At 43.7% G+C, this 21,295-nt stretch overlaps 1 protein-coding gene across 2 annotated transcripts in view; it reads left to right on the top strand.

Moving 5' to 3' along the window:
- ABHD17B (abhydrolase domain containing 17B, depalmitoylase) overlaps positions 1 to 21,295 on the top strand; it is a 151,474-nt gene that overhangs the window by 32,557 nt on the left and 97,622 nt on the right. Inside the window, exons 2-3 of one of the 2 annotated variants that reach the window (XM_085633023.1) lie at positions 12,227 to 12,302; positions 12,420 to 12,891. In XM_085633023.1, the coding sequence (XP_085489149.1) occupies positions 12,425 to 12,891 (467 nt within the window). In that variant the 5' untranslated portion in view covers positions 12,227 to 12,302; positions 12,420 to 12,424. The remainder of the gene's footprint in view (positions 1 to 12,226; positions 12,303 to 12,419; positions 12,892 to 21,295) is intronic. The other variant, XM_085633020.1, reaches the window with a different exon arrangement.

The raw sequence follows: 21,295 nt of genomic DNA, 5'->3' as shown, positions 1-21,295 counted from the left end.
TCTCACATTTTCAGTGATACTTCCTCTTGGTACATCCCTTTAGAAAATAAGGACCATCTAGTTTGACTATTATTTTAATAGGTGTGCGCACATGCACGGTTAAGAAGGGGAGTAACTTATTCACCCATTTTATGAAAAGTTATGTCTGTTCTTATCTAGTTATCTGTTATTGACCAGCTTCGAACAAACCAAAGTGCAGCCTTTCGGTAGAGACTAGATGTCTGATGTAGAGTATTGAATGAAAGTGTCTGCAAACTGTAGGTAGCCTAAATTTTGTTGCTTTTGTTTGAAAATAGAAAAGGGAATCTGAGAATGGAAGCAATGGTTCCCTTGCCCACTGCAATCTGTTACGCCCCTCCCGCCCCGTAGATCCTGCATTAGAGAATACTCGGAGAAGCGGGCAAATAGATTCTACATTTCCTGGTGTTGACAAGGGCATGACTGCCTCAAAGGAGGCTGTGCACTAAGAACGCTATTTGGAAAAAGTTATCATTCTGCACCTAAGCGTCTGCAACCTCACGTGGGTATAGATGTACTTCATGAGTTGACTCAAATAGGTCACCAAAACTGCAGCAACTGCGGGTTTCCAAGCATACTTCTGGAAACCTTTTGTGACTTCCATTTTTCTAATAAAAAAATGCCACACAAGTGCAAATGCTCTTAATAATTTATTTTCCCTTTTTTTTCTCCACTTATGGAAAACTTCTTTCCGTACTCCTAATACTTTGGTAAATGGGCAAATGCCCTTCCCATGTATGAAAGGGATTTACTCCTGCCCTTGTGTGGAGTAAATTGACAAGCTTTTTGTAGTGGGAGGGGTCAGAGAGGAGGTTTTAAGTACCTACAAACACGAAGATTGCTAAATGTGCACAACTCTTTCACTCCGTGAATGTGAATCCCTCATCTCCAGCAATATATTTACTCAAACGAGAACGTGTGTGTGTGTGTGAATTCTTTTACAACTCTACACCACTGGACTCTGCTCCGCTCTGTTCCACTGCACTCTGCGCCGCTCTGTGCCGTTGCATTATACGCCACTTTACTCTTCGCCGTTGCACTACATGCCACTTTGCTCTGCACCACTGCGCTCTACGCCACATTATGCTGCGCTCTACGCCGCTTTGCGCTGCGCTCTACGCCACTGAATTTAAAACCAGTGCACTCCGCCAATTTCCTTTGCACCACTGTTCTTTACACCACTTCGCTCTAGGACACTATTCTACGATACTCCACTCTATGGTGATGTACCCCATTAAATTCTGCTCCACTGACACTGTACTCCACTCTATGCCACTCCACAGCACTCTGTCATTGTACAACAGTCTAAGCAACTCCCTCTGTGCCACTCCATGCCACTTTACCCCACTCTACTCCACTCTACAACACTCGACGCAACACCCTCTATTTCACTCCACTCTGTTCTACATCACTACAGTATGCCACTCGACTCCTCTCTGACACTGTGCTCCTCACTACCCACTCAACTCTGCTCCCTTTCACTCTGCTCACTCAATGACACTCCACAACACTGTATGCTACTCCATGACACTCAACTTGACTCCTCTTCTCTCCACTCACCTCTACTGTACGCCACTCCATAACACTCCACTCTAACCACTTTCCAACACTCCACTCTCCTTTACCCTACTAACCTTTAGCCATGCTAAACAGCAGCCACTCTGGTGTACAACATTGCTAAAACGTTTTGGCAAAGCCAAAAGCTCTTGGATAGGCAAGACCTGTTAGCTTTGCCAGTGCTTGTTGTTACTTTACGACTGGTAGAATTGCATGATATTCGACTTGTTTATCCTTACATAGTGCTTACATTTAATTATCAAAAATGTAACTTAATATTTTTTTTACAGTTCTTTATGTGGATTTAAGATTTTGTTACCTCCAAGAAATCCTAATGCTGTTATGCCTATATATGGCAGATCCCAATATAACATAGATTGATCTTATGGCATGAAGTCTGATCTTCACAATCAAATGACTAAAATATATATACGTTCAGTGTCTATTAGAATCTTAGCATCATTGGTGGTATTAGCAACAGATCATGGGGGTTGCAGAGTTTATCAATTGATCAAGGAAATAAAGTCTACAGAGATGATTGAATCCAGTTGTTGGTCATTGGTCACAGCTGCCTTGCATACTTCACAGCAACAACTATTGAAACCTAAATTAGTTCCCAAACATGGCATTTCTCTAATAATTTGGAATAGATTTGCTTGATCTGAATATTGGATTGCTAGGAAGATCATATATTTGGCGACATAGCTATATAAGGCATTTGATCATGAAACCTATATTGTTTATATAAATGAGGCCATGAGTATTAGCAAAATACATCATAAAGGTGGATTAGCAATACTCCTTGGAGCTGTTTTTAATTTGCAGTTTGTTAGGCTCAAATTCCCTTTAAAGATTTTACTGGGATTGTAAATATTGCTTCATGTGACTTTGTTCAATGCAGTTAGGTTCAGTTCTGGATTTTTGAAACTATATATCTCTCTGCTATAATATACATGTTCAGTGACTTCAGTTCCTGAATTCCTATGAAGCTTACGAACTATTTGAATTAGATAAATGTGGTTCACCTCCTGTACCTAATGTTTGGTGTGACCTTAGGGGGTGGAGGTTACTGGGGTGATTACCAAAACCGAATATGGTGTTCCTGAATGTGCGCACACCAGCAGATGTTCTAATAAATTCACTTTGTATATAATCGCGACAGAAGATGTACTTTATCGTAAGGTTATTTCGTATTGGATATTAACATTGTTGAGGATTTACATTTTGCAAATTTTGCTTAGTGGCCACGGCAATTTGTTAGTAAATGCACTGTTGACAAGTTCTATGTATTTTACCTTAAAATCCCCCAGTGGAATACGTTATAGCCTTAATCACTTATAAATAAACTGTCTCTACGTATTAGATATGGAATTTACTGAATAATTGGAGAATATAATGGCTAATTTACCCGTGTCAGTGACTGGTTTGAGATTTTCGCAGACCATAGATTAAATAGAATAACCAGAACGAATACTTTCGTGAACATTGACTCTCTTGTAATACTAAACCATTTCTTTGGCAAAAATCAGAGGCTTCTTGGGGAGAAAAAATAATTGCTATAAAGAATTGTATTTCTGGCTTCTGCAGATATGTAGCACATTTGGTTGAAAATTTAATTGGTAAGACATCTGTGTCCATGTTTGAAGTGGAATGGGAGCTATGTTTGAAGTGCTATATGGAGTACGCTCTGATGTAGCTATATAAATAAAGATGTTTAAACCATCCACAGCACTAGTCCCTGATGGGATTCCAGTTGTTATCTAGAAGAACAACACAGATTGGGCTATAATACATGGGATTCTTTAATCCCTGTATAAAAGCAGTGACTAATTTCTTTATAATTTGCTACTTGAAAGTTGCCGATTATAGGAGAATAGACGTCAGAACGTGACTATTATAAGGTTATTACAGTTGACTTCAGACATCACAATTCCTACTGCCAGCAGCCAGGTGAAAGGCAGGCCAGGCCTTAATTAAAGCAGCTGTTTAAAGCAACAAACAGAATATTGTTTTTTTTTTCTTCTGCTCTATTTTAATAGCTTGCAATGACCAGAAAAAAACGTGTATTTTTGGCACTCGTTAGATAGAGAAAAGCTAGATTCTTTCTACATGTTTCTACAGGTTCGGACCTATTGCAGACTTTTTTTTTTTTTTTTTTTACGGACTTGTGTTGAATTTTTTCTTATCTGTTTGTAAAAATTATCCAACAGGTTTTTTGTGTTTAATTTTGCACTTGGTTTTATTTTTATTCTTCATGTTTGAAAACTTGCTACCTCTTTCATATGTAAAAGATTTGCACCAACGTTTTTAGCGGTTTGTGAAAAAGATGGTGTGACCATGTTTTATACGGAATAAAGTACCCCAATACGTACATGGTAAGGATATTCGAAGTTACAGAGGAGTTCCATAACCTTATAAAGGACCTAGATCTCTGGCCTTGTTACTCTATATGGTTATTTAACTCCTCAGTGACTGCAATATCCTTATCATTTATGACTGGGGGTACGTTATCCCTTATATAATCTTGACTGTATGCTCAAATATTGCTGGACTATTGCGAACATTCCACCCACTTGGCTGTGGAGCATGATACTAATGATTTACAACACGGGATCTTGATCAGAACCTGGGAACTATCATCCAGTATGTTTTTTGGCTGCCTCTGCTAAGTTATTTCTGATGGTTCTATTGGTTAAACTGGATGAACAATAATAACATGATCCGTTCCCCTACCAAGTAGGTTATAGACCTAAATGGTGCACTGCAGGTAATGCTTTTCTCTTGAGGACCACCATGGAGAAGTATGTCCTCACAAGGAAACTGGTCTATGCAGTTCTTTTATGATTTTTCTCGTATTAAAGTATACATCTGGATAAAAATTAAGGAGCTAAGGAATACACGCTTATTTATTCCAAGCTCTTTACATGTTGCATACAGAAAACAGGGTAAGAGCTATGCTTGAGGCCAAAAATACATTTATTTAAAAAAAGTCTAATTGAACTAAAACTGGTGTGTTTTGGCCCCACTGTTTTTTATTGTTTCACTATGTCTGGTATCTATGCTCATGCCATTGTAGTGATGTCTGCTCCCAAATCAACTATACTGCATTCCTAAACCATCGCAACATTAACCTATATTAGAGCTATGCACATTTAAATGTTATAATTTGCCTAATGGGAGGAACACAGATCATTTGAGTATTGGCTATCCTCAGCCGCCTGTCTGAGTTTAAGGAAATGCAGCACAAGAATAATGAAGATATTGGGAAGACGTAATATTTATGTATTCAGATAATGTGGTCGATGATCCTTTTTATGCGTAGAATCACAACAATCATTTGGTTCAGAAAGGGCTTAATTAAGAGCTGTTATTGGCCTTAGTGGTTGCATCCCATTTTATGGGTACCCGCTGTGCAAAGAGGAGGTGTACACCAGCAAAGCACTGCACTTATCGGGAAATGAGTATTGAGCTTAAATGCTGAGCAGAGAATTTCTACTTACAGCACATCAGAAATACGGATGCATTTAACACACAAACTTGTGTCCAAGTCATTGTAACCACTTTTGTGTGGAAGAGTTCTATATCATTCCATAGTTATCCAAAACGACCATTGCAAAAGTTACTTTTTGAAAACCTCGTCTACATTAACATTGTTTTTTTTATGTAGTTTATTATTTTGAGAAAAACATCTTTTCATACATTTAGACATTGCCTTAATATCTTTAGATTTAATTAAGCTTTTTGTATTAAATTGTTTTCTATCTATATCTTTATCTTGCACATATAACCCCAAGCGAGATAAGTAGTTTTATAGGTACTTTTTTTTTTGAGTGGGTGTGCCGTTGAAGTCAGCCAGACTCCATTTTTGTGTGTCCTTTCCTGACAAGCCCACCCACTCAAGCAGGGTGCTGTGTTTTTTAATAGAGAAGTGGGGGAAAACCGAATAGTAGAATAATTATTGGCTCTCGAAATATCCATTTATCATTAATTGGCTTTTCCCTTTATGAAATGCTTCATGGTTGGTACCCAAATAAAATCGTGACCTGCAGCTTGGTAATGGCTCTGGGTAGGCTGTATTTTTGGACTACACCCCTCCAACCAGAAGTGCATGACCGATCGCAGGGTATATTACTACTGTAGAACAGCCATTGGGGCAAAAAATGAAAACATGGTCACCTATTTCTGTTCTTTTAGTACTTTTTATTTCTACAGTTTGGGAAAGCTCAATATTATCGACCCACCTATCAGTTTTATCTGCAGGTGCACCAACAGCATTCAGTACCATAAATGTTTTATTGTAGCTCCAACACCTGACATCTAGCAATGACAGACATCCTGCTTACAATTGGAAGTAAGGATGAGCCCAATAAAATCAGTGTTATGTTAGAAAATGCCACTTTAGAAAATGTCTAGTACCAATTATGACTGAGCTAAGTTTAGTTCTCTGTCAAGATCATCTTTCCTTGTATTTTCTTCGAGATGAGTGCATATTTCTTGTTTCGCATAAGAAAACCTTATGTTCCGTTTGACAACATGAAACCTCGCCTGCTTTGTATAATTGTATGGTATAATTGCTATAGAATGTTTTCCTAAGTTTGAGAAAGTATGAATTTTTCGCTATTGTACCAGTGTGTAGTACATCCCTTTTGTCCTACATTCATTTACTGAAGAAATCCTGTATAAATGACGCACATATGTAGGGAGAACATAGCCATTTCTGCTGCACCAATCTGTCCTCCTCAGTGTAAGAAGTATAGGTCTGTTTTCCCTGTACCAAACCTTTCTCCAGTTTTTACCGAGGCTACCTCATGTTTGTTGTAGAATTACTCTTTCACTGTAGTACGCTCTGCTCACTTATACCGTAAAATTTAGTTTTACACCAAAATAGTTCTTATCTAGCCTCCTATTTTCATATCGTACAAAACAGGTTTCGCATCATGCCCATTTTTAGGTTATTACCTCACAGTGCCTGAACTGTACTTGTGAAATCATATTGTATTATAATTCTTAAAAGGGGCTTACATCCCACCCCCTTGCTTTTCATTGTCTTCTATGCATGCCCCTTACTTTTCCTATGTTACTATTGGCAGTAGCATTCTGTTTCCTCATGTAGTGCCTTTTGCTTCTCTTATCAGTTTCCTGGTTCTGAACTTCTGTTTCCCTCCGCTTTTGTGAAACTATTTGCACTGTGCTCGGTAAAATTACAGCGCTGTCCCTCTGCTTGTCCCGTCTTCCTCGGGCCTTTTCCCCTGGCACTGCAACATCACCTCCCGTGCCGCTCCTCCCACAGATTATGTCTCCGTACAGGTAATGTTGTTTGCGTAGCGCCTGTGAGTTCTCATCCTTGGATGCCGGTCTGCCATGGGACCTGTACTTCCAGAAGGCTCCTCGCACTAGGCGGCTTCTTGAAGTGGTTGCAAAGGGATCGCTAGCACAGGAGTGACTGCAGTCCTGGAGTGCTCTCTGCACACCGGCATATAAGGAAGATAGCAGTAAAGTCAAACAAGCATTTGCAATGCAATAGGTCTCGCATTCACGCGAGTTTGAGCTATTGGCATTGTAAATGACAAAGTTTTTTATGTGTTGCTTTTCAAAACCCAAATAAAAGGCATTGTCATTTATAATGCCAATAGCTTACACTCGCGCAAATGCAAGACCTCTTGCATTGCAAATGCTTGTTAAGGCCTGTCATTACACTGACTTTGTGGCATAGGTAGCCTGGGAGGTTCTGCAGCTCTCTTTGAAAGTTACACTGTGTGGTAGCTTCATGGTCTCGGACTTAAACACACACCCTGAGAAGGAAGGAGCTGCTATTTAGCAAGAACATTTGCGCTAAATTTAGATGACCTTTTTGGTAGTGGACGCGAATGAATGTGAAATGTTTACTAGCAATTAAAGGCATACTAGTTTAGGGCTCTAGCTGTTGAATCATCTTTTAGGGGGGAGTTTGTATAGGGTGACCAGACATCCTTGTAAAATCGAGAAAGCTTTGTTTTCTTGAACTGTGTTGATGGAAAAGTTCCAGAGGCTATATCCTAAAAAATGTTCGGTTTGTGCCAGACAGACATTTTTTTCAGCTCGTTAATCTCTCGTCGGTCCTTCCTGCTTGATAGCGCCTCCTACTGGAAGTGTACTTCGGTTTATTTGTTCTGGAACAACAGTTTAAATATAGTGTAATAAAGAAAACGACACTTTACTTTTGGGACTGACTCTAAATGTCAAAACGAAGTGTAAGCCATATAATTCGATCTATCCCTCTTTATTGAACGTGGTGGAATTACACCAAGCCAGAAGGGTCCTGCTTGTTATATTTGTATTGTCTGCAGATGGGTGTGCTGCCTTAGCACACTGCCCATCATGGCTTCATTGGCACCTTGACTTTTCTTTGCCTTCATAGGACATCTGGCTGATGATGAACTAAACAAGCGATTTGTGACACAGTGTTGTCCTTTGGGAGTTCAAGCGACTCTTTGGTGGAAAGCAGGGTTCGGGATCATTGTATTGCATGTTTTATATAGTGCATGACAACAATATTAGCACCATTACAGCACTAATTGCTAAAGCGCCAAATAGACGTGAGGTGAAGTATAGTAGTACTTACGGTAACAATGTGTGTGTAAGTAAGCGATAGTATAGGCCTCGATTTAGTGACTTACAAACGATTAAAACAAGACAAGCCCGGCTTCTAAAGTGGTCCGGGCGCGAGCGAGCGCCCGCCGCACGAAAGTGAAAGCAAATTTGTCACGGCGAGACGCGCCGGAGCGTGGCGCGCTTGGCAGGGGCGGGGGAGCGCATTCCAGGCGGGGGAGCGGACCCTTTGAAGTATGATGCCGAGGGCACCAGTGGGCTGAAGCGCTTCCCCAAACGGATTGCATGGCGGCACGATGCACGTGATTGTGCGCGTGCTCGCCATGCAATCCACTTTTGGGAGCACTTTGAAATGCCCCTCTTACTAGAGTCTCGCATAGCGATTGCGTAAACGCAATAGCTAGGCGAGACCTAAAAACCCCAGTGGCTAATAGTTTATGCTGCGCGGTGGACATCGACTGGCAGTGACTGGAGAACAAAGCAATCAAGCTTTGGCCGCTTTACACACAGATAAGCCACATATTAAAATAACTGTCATGGCCTTGTGATGCAACACAAAAGGTACGCTTCCATGACAATTAGGAGCGCAGTGAAAAGATGGAGATTTGGATTTCTTTCTCTCCACTCATTTGCAGCTAATAACCGATGCTTCAGAGCTGGTTAGTGCATCTTCTCTTTCTCTTGTTTTGGAACGCACTTGCTCTCCATGCCATTTTAGTTTGTGCATGAAGCCTCACGCAGATTTATCATCGCCTCCTTGTGGAGGAGAAGTTGTTGAACCTTTGTTACTCCGCTGCGCTCCCTCCTCCTTTACAGTGCATGACGGGCTTCATGGGACACAAGGCAGCGTGGCTGCAAATCCCTCTCTGATACAGGTAACCTTTCCCTATCGCTTAGACCCTCTGCCCGTTGGATGGGCAGCTGAGAGTGAGGGGCCTGGTTACCCACCCGAGACGGGGACTCAAGTATGCGGTGTGCCCCGTCCCACTGCGGCTACCCCAGGGAGCACAGTTAGCTCTTACTGGAGTGACTTTCTCATTTGGCGTTAGCCTGAGTTTGCTTGTGATGCAACACCGTCCTTGACAGATTATCCGGTTTAGCGGGACTCCGAAGGGAGCCTGGCCCTAGGAGGGGTACTTTGTGAGGGGGCTTGTTATTTGACCTCAAGATGTTGGCGGTTAATTTGTATATTTGCATTCCCCTGCTGGAGTGTGACCGATTCTGCTGTGTTGGACATATATAGAGGCTTTTGAAGTGGACGGGTTGATTACAGACTGAAAACTGACATGTTCTTTATTATTATTAATATATGTTTTTTGTAAACCATGCGTTCACACTGACCAATAATGCTGCATAAGAGCCAGGCGTTGTCTCTCTGAAAACGTTGTTTAATTCAGCATCCAAACTTTATCAGTGCTTCCAGCTGCCTCCCGCTCAGCAAGTGCACCTTGGTAATTTTCACACCATTTGTCTCAACATTTTGTAAACATGTCGTGTCTATCGGTAACCTGTGTCTATTGTCACTTATGTGAACTTCCTAACACTGCACGGAAAACCAGTTCTTCCCACCCTTCTCTGTGAGCTAATTAATGCATGCCCTGTTTGCTCCTCCTGTATCTGTCCCATTTATATTTGTAGAGCTCCACCATATCCTATTTATTAAGTGTCCTCCTAACGACCAGCCTTGCATACTTAAAATACACGAAGGCTTGCAAAGAGCATTGTCATAAAATCCATTTAACCAGTGCAGATTAGTCTACTGGATCCAGTTGTCATGTGTTTCGGACTGAATACAAACCCTTCCCTCTTATCTCTCTCCATTATCCTTTTTCAATCCAAATAACAAACTCGCATGCCCACCACTCCTAATGAATTTCATATCTTCCTATACTAATTCACCACTAATCCTCTGAGATCCAGAGTAGCGTGCTACTCCCAAAAAAACAATTTGACGCCTCGTCAGGGGTAGTAAGCGTTATGTAAATACAATTAAAGCGCACTGTCAATTACTTTTTGACTTTCGAGTCCATATACTATTTTTCTCTCGCGTGACCCTGCAGTGCCACCTGCTGATCAATTGCTAGCGGTGGCATTGGTAGCATTATTTCCAGTATCCATATCTCTGAATCAGTCTCTGCAACTATACTGATGCATGAGCCTTTTGTCCTTAGATTTCGGCAGTTTTACCGTTAATTTATTTTCTTTAATCGCTTTACACTCTACTAAAGCTAGCTTGTGCTTTCAGTCTTCGCTCAGCTACATTCCTTCCATCCACTCTCTCAGACCACTGCATTATCTGCTTACTTCAGGTTTCAAGGCTAACCACTTCATTATCTACCTCACTGCATCCAACAAAGCCACTTCCTCACCGTATAACTTCCTTCTTTCATTGATGCAAAGTGCCCATTCCAATAAGTTACTCCACCTACTCTCTGAATAGAAACGGGTGGAGGTTTCATGGGCTTCCCGACTCTTGCCCCCCGCATTGTCTCTATTCGCCGCCTTAGTTCCTCGCACTGATGAGTTTCACTATGGTGATTAACACCTTAAATCCCTTAACGATCTTTTCCGGTTTTATTTGCCGTTTTATACAGCGTAAACACAACCCGAAGGTATGCGAGTGTTTTGCTTTTAGAGGGCATCATTAGAGGAGCCTGTCAGACGGGCTTCGGGTCGACTTTGCGCTATATAAAACAGAAGAAAAGCTTCTCTCCTCTGGTTTATAATTGTTTCATATTGCTCATTGCAAGTGGTGCACTTAGTTTTTCTTACATTTAACAGAGACGAACGAGAGGAAATATTGTTTATACACATGTGAAATGGACACAGGATACAGCGATAAAGTAAATGATTGAAACATTAACTTATTTATACTTCTCAGTCTGTCATGATCATGTGAGTCTTTGGTGGTGATGTGATTCTGTGGTGGTAAATGTTTTGTGTTACAAAATTAGAGCCAACGTACAAGTTAGCCAGTGTTTGCAACATCTGTGTGCCAGGCAATTTGATTGACGACAAAGAAAAAAGGCTGGTCATTCAGGTGGGCTGGAAATGAACCTTAATGCTTTCCAGGCCACGAAAATTCTCTGAACACCTTTGTTCCCTGCCCCAGTGACAAGCACGGCCTGATATTCGTACCCCCCTTTATCCTCTGCACCAGAGCTTTCAAACCTGCTGCGTTATAAACAGACACCCAAAGCATGAACTTGCATTAACACTTACAGGTGACCCACTTCATTGTGTAAAATATTGTATGTTTTTATATTCTTTACTTTTCAGTTCTCTTCTTAATGCGGGGTGAGAGCATTTCACAGCTCTTTGCAAGCTTAGTTCGTGAGCTTGCTCGAGTATCGCACGCTTTTCAAACATGCTTGGCCACTACATGTTTAATTTCTTTGCTGTTTACCTAATCTCCCCGCATTATATTACCACCTGTTACTGCACAGTGTGTTGGCTTTCTCAATAAACCAGCCATAATACTTTTATGGAGTTTCAGTAACTTATATTGCACAACTTCTTACCAAGTCTTAACACAACAAAATAATTAATATTAATCACATAGGCAAAACCTTATGCATTTACCAATGATCGTTTAACCTTGAATGTCATCGGCATCCAACAGGCTTTCTTGAAATGTCATGGATTACAAAGTCCTTCAGTCAAACAGTGTTGGATGACAAAATAAAGTATCTCTTCACCTTAACTCCATATATTCTGACATTTTAACCATTGAAATCACACAATGACTTTACACCTGTTGAAAAGACCAGATTTTTATAAAGCCATTAAAATGGGATAACCACATCAGGTTTGAACTATTTTCTTTGGTAAGTAAGTATTTGTTTATCAAGGTTTTATTTACAGTTTAGTAAACTACTCTCTTAAATGCATGTGCGATGTCTGTCGAGTATTAGAACACTGTTGCTACACCGTAAGTATTGTTGGATTGCTTGTGGTGGAAGCAGGATTGCACTGCAGTGATATAAGGCTGACTTATTTGATTGATTTTAATGTGGGTGTATTGAATGAAAATATTTTTCTTGCATTTTTTTTCTCCCAATAGTTTTTCCTGATAGTACTCCATACCGCTCTTAATGCTGGAATCCATACCTCTTGCTACTGGAATCTTGGGTTTTTAGGTGTGCACATGAAAGTTATATATAATGTGTCGTCAGAAGGCTACTTCATTTGTTTGTATCTTTACTGCCATTGGCCAGCCACTGGCTTATACCTTTTTTTTCTTTTTCTAATTCAAGGTAAGATGAATAACCTTTCATTCAGTGAGCTGTGTTGCCTCTTCTGTTGCCCACCATGCCCAGGAAAGATTGCTTCCAAGTTGGCTTTTTTGCCCCCTGATCCAACATACACACTGATGTGCGATGAGAGTGGAACGCACTGGACCCTACACCTTTCAGAGCGAGCAGATTGGCAGTACTCCTCTAGAGAAAAGGATGCCATTGAGTGCTTTATGACTAGAACCAGCCGGGGTAACCGAATTGCTTGTATGTTTGTGCGTTGCTCCCCGAATGCCAAATATACTTTACTCTTCTCACATGGAAACGCAGTGGACTTGGGCCAAATGAGCAGCTTTTACATTGGGCTAGGCTCTCGGATTAATTGCAACATATTCTCTTATGATTATTCTGGATATGGAACAAGTTCTGGGAAGCCAACCGAGAAGAATCTCTATGCTGACATTGATGCTGCTTGGGTGGCTTTGAGGACAAGGTAATAATACATTTTACTACTTCTTCTTTTTTTTTATTATTTTTTTTTTTTTTTCTTTCTTTTTTTTTTTTTTAATAATATTGACTTGATGATGTACAATGTGTTCTTAATTGGAGACCCAGACTCCAGGATTAACTACCATGAACATAATCCATCCCTATGCGTAGACTTTGCTTTGCAGTTACTTGCATAATATTTACTAGTCATGCCTAGACAACTGAAAATGAGAAACTACTTATCAGTGCCTTGTTCGACTGTTTTTGACTTGGTGCTAATCTTCTCCAGAATTTAAATGCATGAAAATTCTAACAGTTGACAGCTCAGGTTTTTTGATAAGCATGCCCCTATGATTCCAGACTGGTAAGAACATACATGCTTACTTTTTTGTTTCATCACTATTACAGAAAATGAAGACAAATAGAACCAAGGAAGAACAATAGGAAAGGAGGAAAGTGTTAAAAGTTGGTGGTCAAAGAATTGGTGTACCCCGGCAGTGAATTAAGCATTGTCCTTGAGAGATCAGTAAAGTGGGGGGGTTTGGTGGACTGGGTGTGGGATAATACCTGGTACTGAAGCAATTGCATGCAGCATACATGGAGGCAGTCAGAGGCATATAATTGAGTTGGTAACAACAGTTTCCAGTCATTTGATCAGTTGCCTCGGAAAGCCTTCTGTTCCCCCCCCCCCCCCCCCCCCCGCCCCCTGGTAAATGCTTACTTTTTTTAAACCTCTGAGATTTGTCTGCCAATCGATTTATGTAGTTACTTTTATTTCCAATGAGTGATGATCACATTCTTTGCCGAAAATACATTATCATAATGTTTACAAAAGAAGAAGGTAATATGTCTTATGTGAATTTCCGATAACCGTGGTCCGTAGAACCATCACTAAGTTTTGAATCTATTCTGTGCATCAAGGGTCTCGAATCTGGCCATGGCAAACAGCTACCTTTCCTCAGGACTTTCTAAATAGGATGTGTAGATTTGTAAAAAACCATAGACCTCCAATCTCAATCAAGGAAACTTTTTTGATCTTCATTTGATACTTTATATCGGACCCCGGTGTATGTATAATTTAGCAGTTTTTTATGGACAAACAATGGTGTAAAATTGCCGTCATGCACATATCAGAGTAAATTCAGGCCTGTTTCCAATGTAGAAAGTCTGTTTAAAGGCTGGCTGCTTGAAGAGCCGAGCCCCTGTCCCACATTCTCCAGCCATATTAGCGTTAGTGGAGATACTTTTTACCATATGTCCAATTGTTGTCTTTCAGCCGCAAACTCAGTTTCGAAATTGAGAGTTCTTGAGTAAAGCTTTTAATGATGTGCAGCTAAGAGGAGAATGGTCATGCTGCATTTTATTTATGGGGCATTCTTTTCTGTGATTTGAGATATTTGACAAATGTGCAGCAAATTTCGGTACTTGAGCACCTCCATAACCGTTTTTGCAGGTTATGGTGTTGTCTTTTCGTGAATATGGTCCTAAAAACATGTCTCCTTTGTAAGCCGAAGGCTAGGTCTTGAACCACTTTGTTGGTAGGTCCTTTCAAGGCTCCATCCTCCCGTCAACTGCCCCGATTTCCTGACTGAAACCCCACGCCAACATTGTTACATTATTTACTCTCCGCATTACAGACTCTAGCTCAGACATATATGGAAGGCAGGCTGGCCTTTTTAGGTCGAGGACTACCGGTCTGCCGTAGGCAGAACCGGAAGTCGGAGATTTAATGTTTCCTAGAGTGGCTATTTAGCCCGCCTCTTTTTGCTTCTCCTCCATTGGCTGGCTTCCTAAACGGAGGCCAGCCATTGGAGGAGAGAGCCGTCCCTCCAAATAGGCTCCGTCTTTTTCAGATTCGGGGGCGTGTTCCTTGCTGTTCTTTCCACTTTTTAGCCACGCCCTTTTAGAACAGCAGGAACACGCCCCCGAATCCGAAAAAGTTTGGAAGCTCCCATCCGCCATTTTTTATCTATCCTCTGGCCGTGAGGATCTTCTTGCTGTTGCTCTCGCGCGCTGCCCGCCTGCGTCCTCCTCGCTGCCCTGCACACCGGGTTTTCACGCTGTGCTTGTTTTTCCTCCGTTGTGCGTTTTCCCTATTGTGCGAGCCATCCGATAGACCCTAACGGCTCGTATTACGAACTTCGTAAGGATCACGCACTTTGCTTGTGACAGAGGAATGAAGCCATTGTCTTGGAGACGCTCCGAGGTTTTTGTGAACCTTCTGTAACTGATGTTATCAGCAGGGCCCTAGGACGAGTTTCGAAGCTTCCATCCACCATATGTTTAATATGCACGCGCCACTTTTCACGGTGTTGCCCACCCCACCACCACCGCCCCTCGCTCCTTGTTTGATTTGTTTGATAAGCCAGGCATGTTCCAGCAACCGGGATTCCATTCAGCCCCTTCACTGCTAGAGAGAGGGGCTGCCCAGCAGGATGTCAGCGTCGAGCCGAGAGGTGCGTTTGAAACCGAAAGGGCTGCTCCGCTCCTTCTCTGTGCAGCTTCACCAGGAGCCTAGTGTCCCGAAGACTGGAGGAGCCCCCGGCCTGTGCCAGCCTCGCCTCTTCGACCCCAGGTAACGCTCGCGGCTGTGTATGTCTCCTGCGTGCATTGTTGTTAGCTGATCGCAAGAGCGTGGCACAGGCTTTGCTAACATTGACTAATGATGCTGGTTTAAAATGGTGACTGGTCCACTACACATAAGGAGCCTTGCAGCTCGCTCTGCAGATCTTTTGTTCATTTTCTTTGTTAAATTTTTTAAATACCGGAAACTCAACCCGAAGATATTGCAGCGCTTTGGCTAAACAAACACCGTCAAACCGGAGGCTGCCGTGCTAGTTATGCTTTCATTATTGTGTCTCTTTCCCTGCTCCTCTACCCACTCTCTCTGCTCTCACTCTCCCCTCCCTTCTACCTCTCCCACATAGTCACCGGGCTCCTGCTTCCACATCGGGTACTAACCTGCACGTATTTCTATTGAGGTTACTAGTGCTATTGTGTGACAGCCAACAGTACTGAAACTCGTTTGTGCAGGATGGAGTTTCAAGTTGTCGGGCAATTGTAATGTCTATGGTCATGCGAGCGGCCCGTGGTTTACATTAAGCAAGGTGCATGAATACAGATAATGCTCAAAACGCCGGCATACAAACACAGGCAGTAAAAGGTTTAACTGCGTTTAGCTTTAAAATGTGACTTGCGCTGTTTTTTGTCTCTGTTTTCGCTTTGATTGAAATTGCTGGGACTAAAGCATCGATGCCCCATTGAGTTGTAAGATTAGAGATGATTTTATGTGCAGGGGCAGGAGATACTCTTTTATGCTTGATAGTAGAACAATTCGGGGGGCATCATTAAAACCTAGACTGGTGTTAAAGAAATATGCATGCCCCCTTTTTTTTGTGAGTGGGGGCAGGCTAAACTAATTGCCTATCGTCTACTACACATTATGAGGCACTGAAGTGCATGCCCTGCGGGTTGTACGCTACTTCTTGGAAGCCTTATATTAGTGACTGAACACGTGTGAAGTTTGTTGGAGGTAATTTCGTTTACATTCTGAACCATTCCCATGTAATTAAGCAAAAGACCTCATTTCTGTTTTAAGTGTAAGTGCAATATTTAAAATAAAGCTACGCCCTTATTTACGTTAATTTAACTTCATATTATACAAACATGCCACTTTATAAACATGTCACTGTTATTTTTGCAATCATTTTTTGTAGTTTAATGATGGACTGACATGCTTGCACAAGGAAATATTGTGAACTAGCTGTTTAACCTCTTCCCCAAATGATGTCCACAACCCGCTGTATTGGCCCATCTGTGAGATTGCAGTCCATGCTACGGGCAGACACTTTCTAACAGACAGACAGACCCCTGCAGATCAAGCCTCTGAGAAGCAGGCTGTCCTGTTTGGGATTGCAATATTCAGAACTATAGCCACTGTTGAAATTTTGCTAAGGATTCATAACAGTTTTGTCTCCCAGCCTGCTGTCAGACAATTTATGTGAGGATGGCCATGCCCTGCTGTGTAGTCCCTCACAAATAGGAAAAAGAGTGGATTTTAATCTCGAACTATAAAACAGTACTTCATCATGTGCTGAAAGCTGGCAACCAGAAACTTAAAACACGCATGGTTTCTATTGATTCAATGGCTCCTCTTTACTCTCGCAGGACTAGCTCCTGACCTGTACTCGCCCCCTCCAATATAAGTAAGTACATGACATACACCTCAAAATGACATCATAATGCCGATGCCAAAAGAGGCTTGCTGAGGCTGATTCCATCCAGGGCCGGACTGGGAACCAAAACCGGCCCTGGCAAAGTGCTCGTGTACTCATTTTAACAACATTTAACAGATTAAAAGGACAACTTTGTAGAGATTTGAATCTGTTACCTGCGTTTCTCGTCAGCGAGTGCTTAGCTCGCTGAGCTACCTAATTTGGTAGTCCAGGCTGCTTCCTTTAGGGAGCCCAGGTGTAGAAGCCACTTACATTCATTAAGGGGGTCCTTCTGCTTGCTGCCTGTTTCTAGTTACAGCCTGCAGATCTTATCTGTGATTTGTGTTTAAATGTGAGCTTTCGCGACAAAGTTGTAAACCTGATTGATTTGCCGACTTTGAGACACGCCCGTGCCCCCAGGCCTGTATCTCCTGGCCCCGGGCCTCTGCAGACAGTTCACAGGGGTGCCTTTGTCTCCCAACAATAGCCACAGAAGGAGCCCCCGTGGGGGGCAAACAACCCGAAACGTAATATAGTTGTCTGGCGGCGGGGCTTGGCGGCCGCACTTCCGACCACAAGATGGAAATGTGAGCACGTACCGGGTGATGTCACTTAGTGAGGTGCCCCCCCCCCCCCCCTGTCTTGACTCCTTGAGTGGTGCAGAAGTGGGGTGTCTGACTCTGGACCTGTGGGCTACTGTGGGGGCAGTGTGCAGGCTTCAACTGCTAATCCCGGGTTCCCAGCCAACGTAGATCCTATCTGATCCTGGCTGCTACTGACGCTCAGTGTCTCGCCTTTGTTCTTGCGCACCTTTGACTGAACACTCCCAGCCCTGTGGGTGTAAGGTACTCCAAGGAACTCTTCAGCTTTTGATACGGAGTCCGCCGTGTTTTATTACCCTGATAAAGTGATGCAGGGAGACGGAGCACCGGTTGTGTTTCCTGTGTCATCTGTGACACCGTCAACCTCCTGGTGTGGCCCTAGCGGGCACCCTGCAAATTGACTGTTGTTATATAGTGCCTCACTTATGTTTCAAAGCACTGTAAGAAATAGCTGTTGTCATTACACCGTTTAATATTGCCCAATTGGGCCTCGGACACATCACATGCTAGCTGAATTCGCAGGAGTTCAAACTCCTGCCCCGGGCCAGTTAATAGTTGTGACGTACGTCAGATCTCTGGGGCCAGCAGCGCTGCATTCTGGGATTCACCTGGGCACGTACGGGCCTTGGAGCCGCAGAGGGCGAAGAGCTGAAGGTGGGCTGAACTTGTAATGCTGTAATACCCTCCTTTCGAGTTCACTGGCAAGTGGAAGTATCTACAGCTAATTTAACCCCCTTTAATTAAGGAAACCCTTTAAAGGACTACTAGTTAATTGAGCCCACGGACACGATGTAAATATTGCCAGAAGATTCAAGCCTATGGTATTTTCCGGTGGGAATGACGTCACACGTATATTGCTGTTTTATGCTTTTAACGTAAATTATGGTGGAACTATTCTAAATTGTGCTTGAGAATCCTAACGCAACGCCGCTGCTATAAATAACTAACTGCGGTATTGCCTGCGTCCTTCCATCTTCAACACAGTATTCATAGTTTAATCGATGCACTCTACAACTGGATCTATGGTAGTGGTGACATTTGAAGTAGCAAAAAGTAAATATGTGTCAAATTTTGAGGTTACTGTGTGGCTCTGTGCGTGTGTGTGTGTGGCTCTGTATGTGTTGGTGGCTCTGTGTGTGTGGCTCAGTATGTGTAAGTCTGTGTATGTCTGTGTGGTTCTATGTGTGTAGCTGTGCGTGTGTGTGGCTCAGTGTATGTGTAGCTCAATAAGTGCATAGGTGCCTCTGTGTGTGTATAGATGGCTCAGTATCTTTATGTGGCTAGCGCGGTATGTGTGTTAAGTGACTCTGTCTCTGGCTAGCTCTGTATGTGTAAGTCAGTGGCTCGGTATGTGGATGTCTGTAGCTCTGAATATTTGTGTGGATAGTTTTCTATCTGTGTCTGGCTGACTGTATGTGTGGCTCTGTATGTATGTCTGGGTGATACACTGTATGTGTGTGGCTCTGTGTGGGTGGTTCTGTATATGTGTGGGGTTGGCTCTCACTACATCACTCTCTCTCCCTAACACTCTCTCTCACTACCTCACTATCTCTCACTATACTACACTCTGTCTCACTAACTCTCTACCTCACTCTCTAACTCGCTACTCAACTCTTTTTCTCACAGCAACACAGTTCGAGGCATGTGGGCTGCTGAATTCATATCTGTGCATAGATCGCCGCCTAGTGTTGGGTCCGGATGTTTGCACGTTGTTGTCCTGGAAGAGTCTTCGAAGTATCCTTGGATAGGTGACTCCTCCCCTGGACTACAGTGCGCATGGGCATCCTCTCCATCCTCAGATTGTTTTTTTCCGCCATTGGGTTCGGATGTGCTATCTTAGCTCAAGTTAGGAAAATATTTTTTCGAGGCCAAAAGGCCTTTAGTTCGCGTCGGTACTGTTTATCGATCGGGTTTCGATAGAATTTGTTAGTTTACTAACTTTCAGCACCGACTGCTTTCGCATTTACCTGCCCATCGACTACTTCGACGATGGAATCCAGGACGCCATTCAAAAGGTGTCCGGTATGCAATGCGAAGTACCCACACATCGACGTCCATCCGGTGTGCAACAAATGCCTTTCGCCGGACCACGACGAATCAACATGCATGGCCTGTGCCCGGTTCCGCTCGAAGAAGACTCTGCGGAATCGACGAGCGGCGAGACTCGAGGCGCAGCACGCGGCACCGGCCCCAACAGACATCTTCGGCGAGGCCGAAGACGTCGAAGAATTGGAAGTCTTGCCCTCCAGTCCCGTTTCCGAACACGAACCCGGATCGGACGAGGAAGACGAGTCACTCTTCCACAGAGGTGAAGACGACACCGAGGTAGGAGACGACGAGGAGGCCTTCGGGGCCGAAGAAAGTAGCTCCAATGATGAACAAGGCCTACCTGTTCAAACCGTTCAAACACCAGTGCCACAGCCTATGGCTCCGGTCGAGGGATCGCCTTCGGGCCTTACCCGAGACCCATCCCGCAGTTCTTCGGCCCCGCCCTCGGGCCCGGCCTCGGACGTTCAGCTGCAGCCATTACTACATAAACAGGCTGGTTTCCCTACCACAAAACCGAAACCGAAAGCTGCTCAGGTTCCACCGAAACCGAAACTGAAAGTAGCGCTGGTCGGATCGAGGCCTTCGACGCCAGCGCACCGCGTCGGCACCGACCGCACCAAGAGGGACTTCGGTGCCGAACTTGAAGCGGGCGACGTTGGAGTCGATAAACGGAAAAAAGCCATCGGCACCGACAAACCTGCTCGGCTACCGGCACCGACGACACCAAGGGCCGTACCGCCTGCTGTGTCTCACATCGCTCCCTCGACGACACCTAAGCCTCAGGTATCGAAGACTTCGACGGTGATCTCTTCACCCCGACTCGATGACCCGCCGGCGCCGAAAAAATCTACGGCCGCCTCTACGAGCCTGGCCGGTGCCAAAGCCTCCAAGACGCCCCAAGTACGACTGGGTGCGACGCAAGGCAGCAAAACCACACCTGTCCTCCAGGACACGTCGGGCTCCGGTTCGGTCGGAGCTCCCGCAGCCTCTTCGGTGCCGACCAACATTACCTTCGGCTTGCCTCCGTCAACAATCCCGAAAATGTTCCAACTCAGGACAAGGGTCACCCAACCTACGGTCACACCTGCTGAGACGTCTCCGGCACGTATCATCGACGCCGGCACTGGCAGGATGATTCTCCAAGACCGAAGGATAACTTCGGAGCCGCCATTGGACCCCTTCAGGATCCCACTAAAAAGGAAGTTGCCTGCAGAATCGGAACCTCTCCTTTATGAACCCTTCCATTCATCCTGCCAGGATCCACACCGGTTCTCCCCCACACGCTCCGATACAGACGCATTGGAGGACTACATGGCTGACCAAGCCCCCTACCATGTAGACACGGACCCTGATGACCAGCAGGACCCTGATCAAACTTGGGGCGACCCTGCAGACCCCAGTGCACCTCTCGATGCACAGGACCCACAACTCTATGGGGCAAAGACATCTCCTACGGAGGATACTGCGGCGTTCAATGCTCTTATCGAACGTGCTGCCAATAACCATGGGGTGCAGCTTCACTCTGATACCATCGAAGATGACT

The sequence above is a fragment of the Triturus cristatus genome, chromosome 2_1 (assembly GCF_964204655.1).
Source record: "Triturus cristatus chromosome 2_1, aTriCri1.1, whole genome shotgun sequence".
In the NCBI taxonomy this organism is placed as follows: Eukaryota; Metazoa; Chordata; class Amphibia; order Caudata; family Salamandridae; genus Triturus; species Triturus cristatus.
The sequence above is the reverse complement of the archived record's forward strand: the minus strand, read 5'-3'. Positions and strand labels throughout refer to the sequence as shown.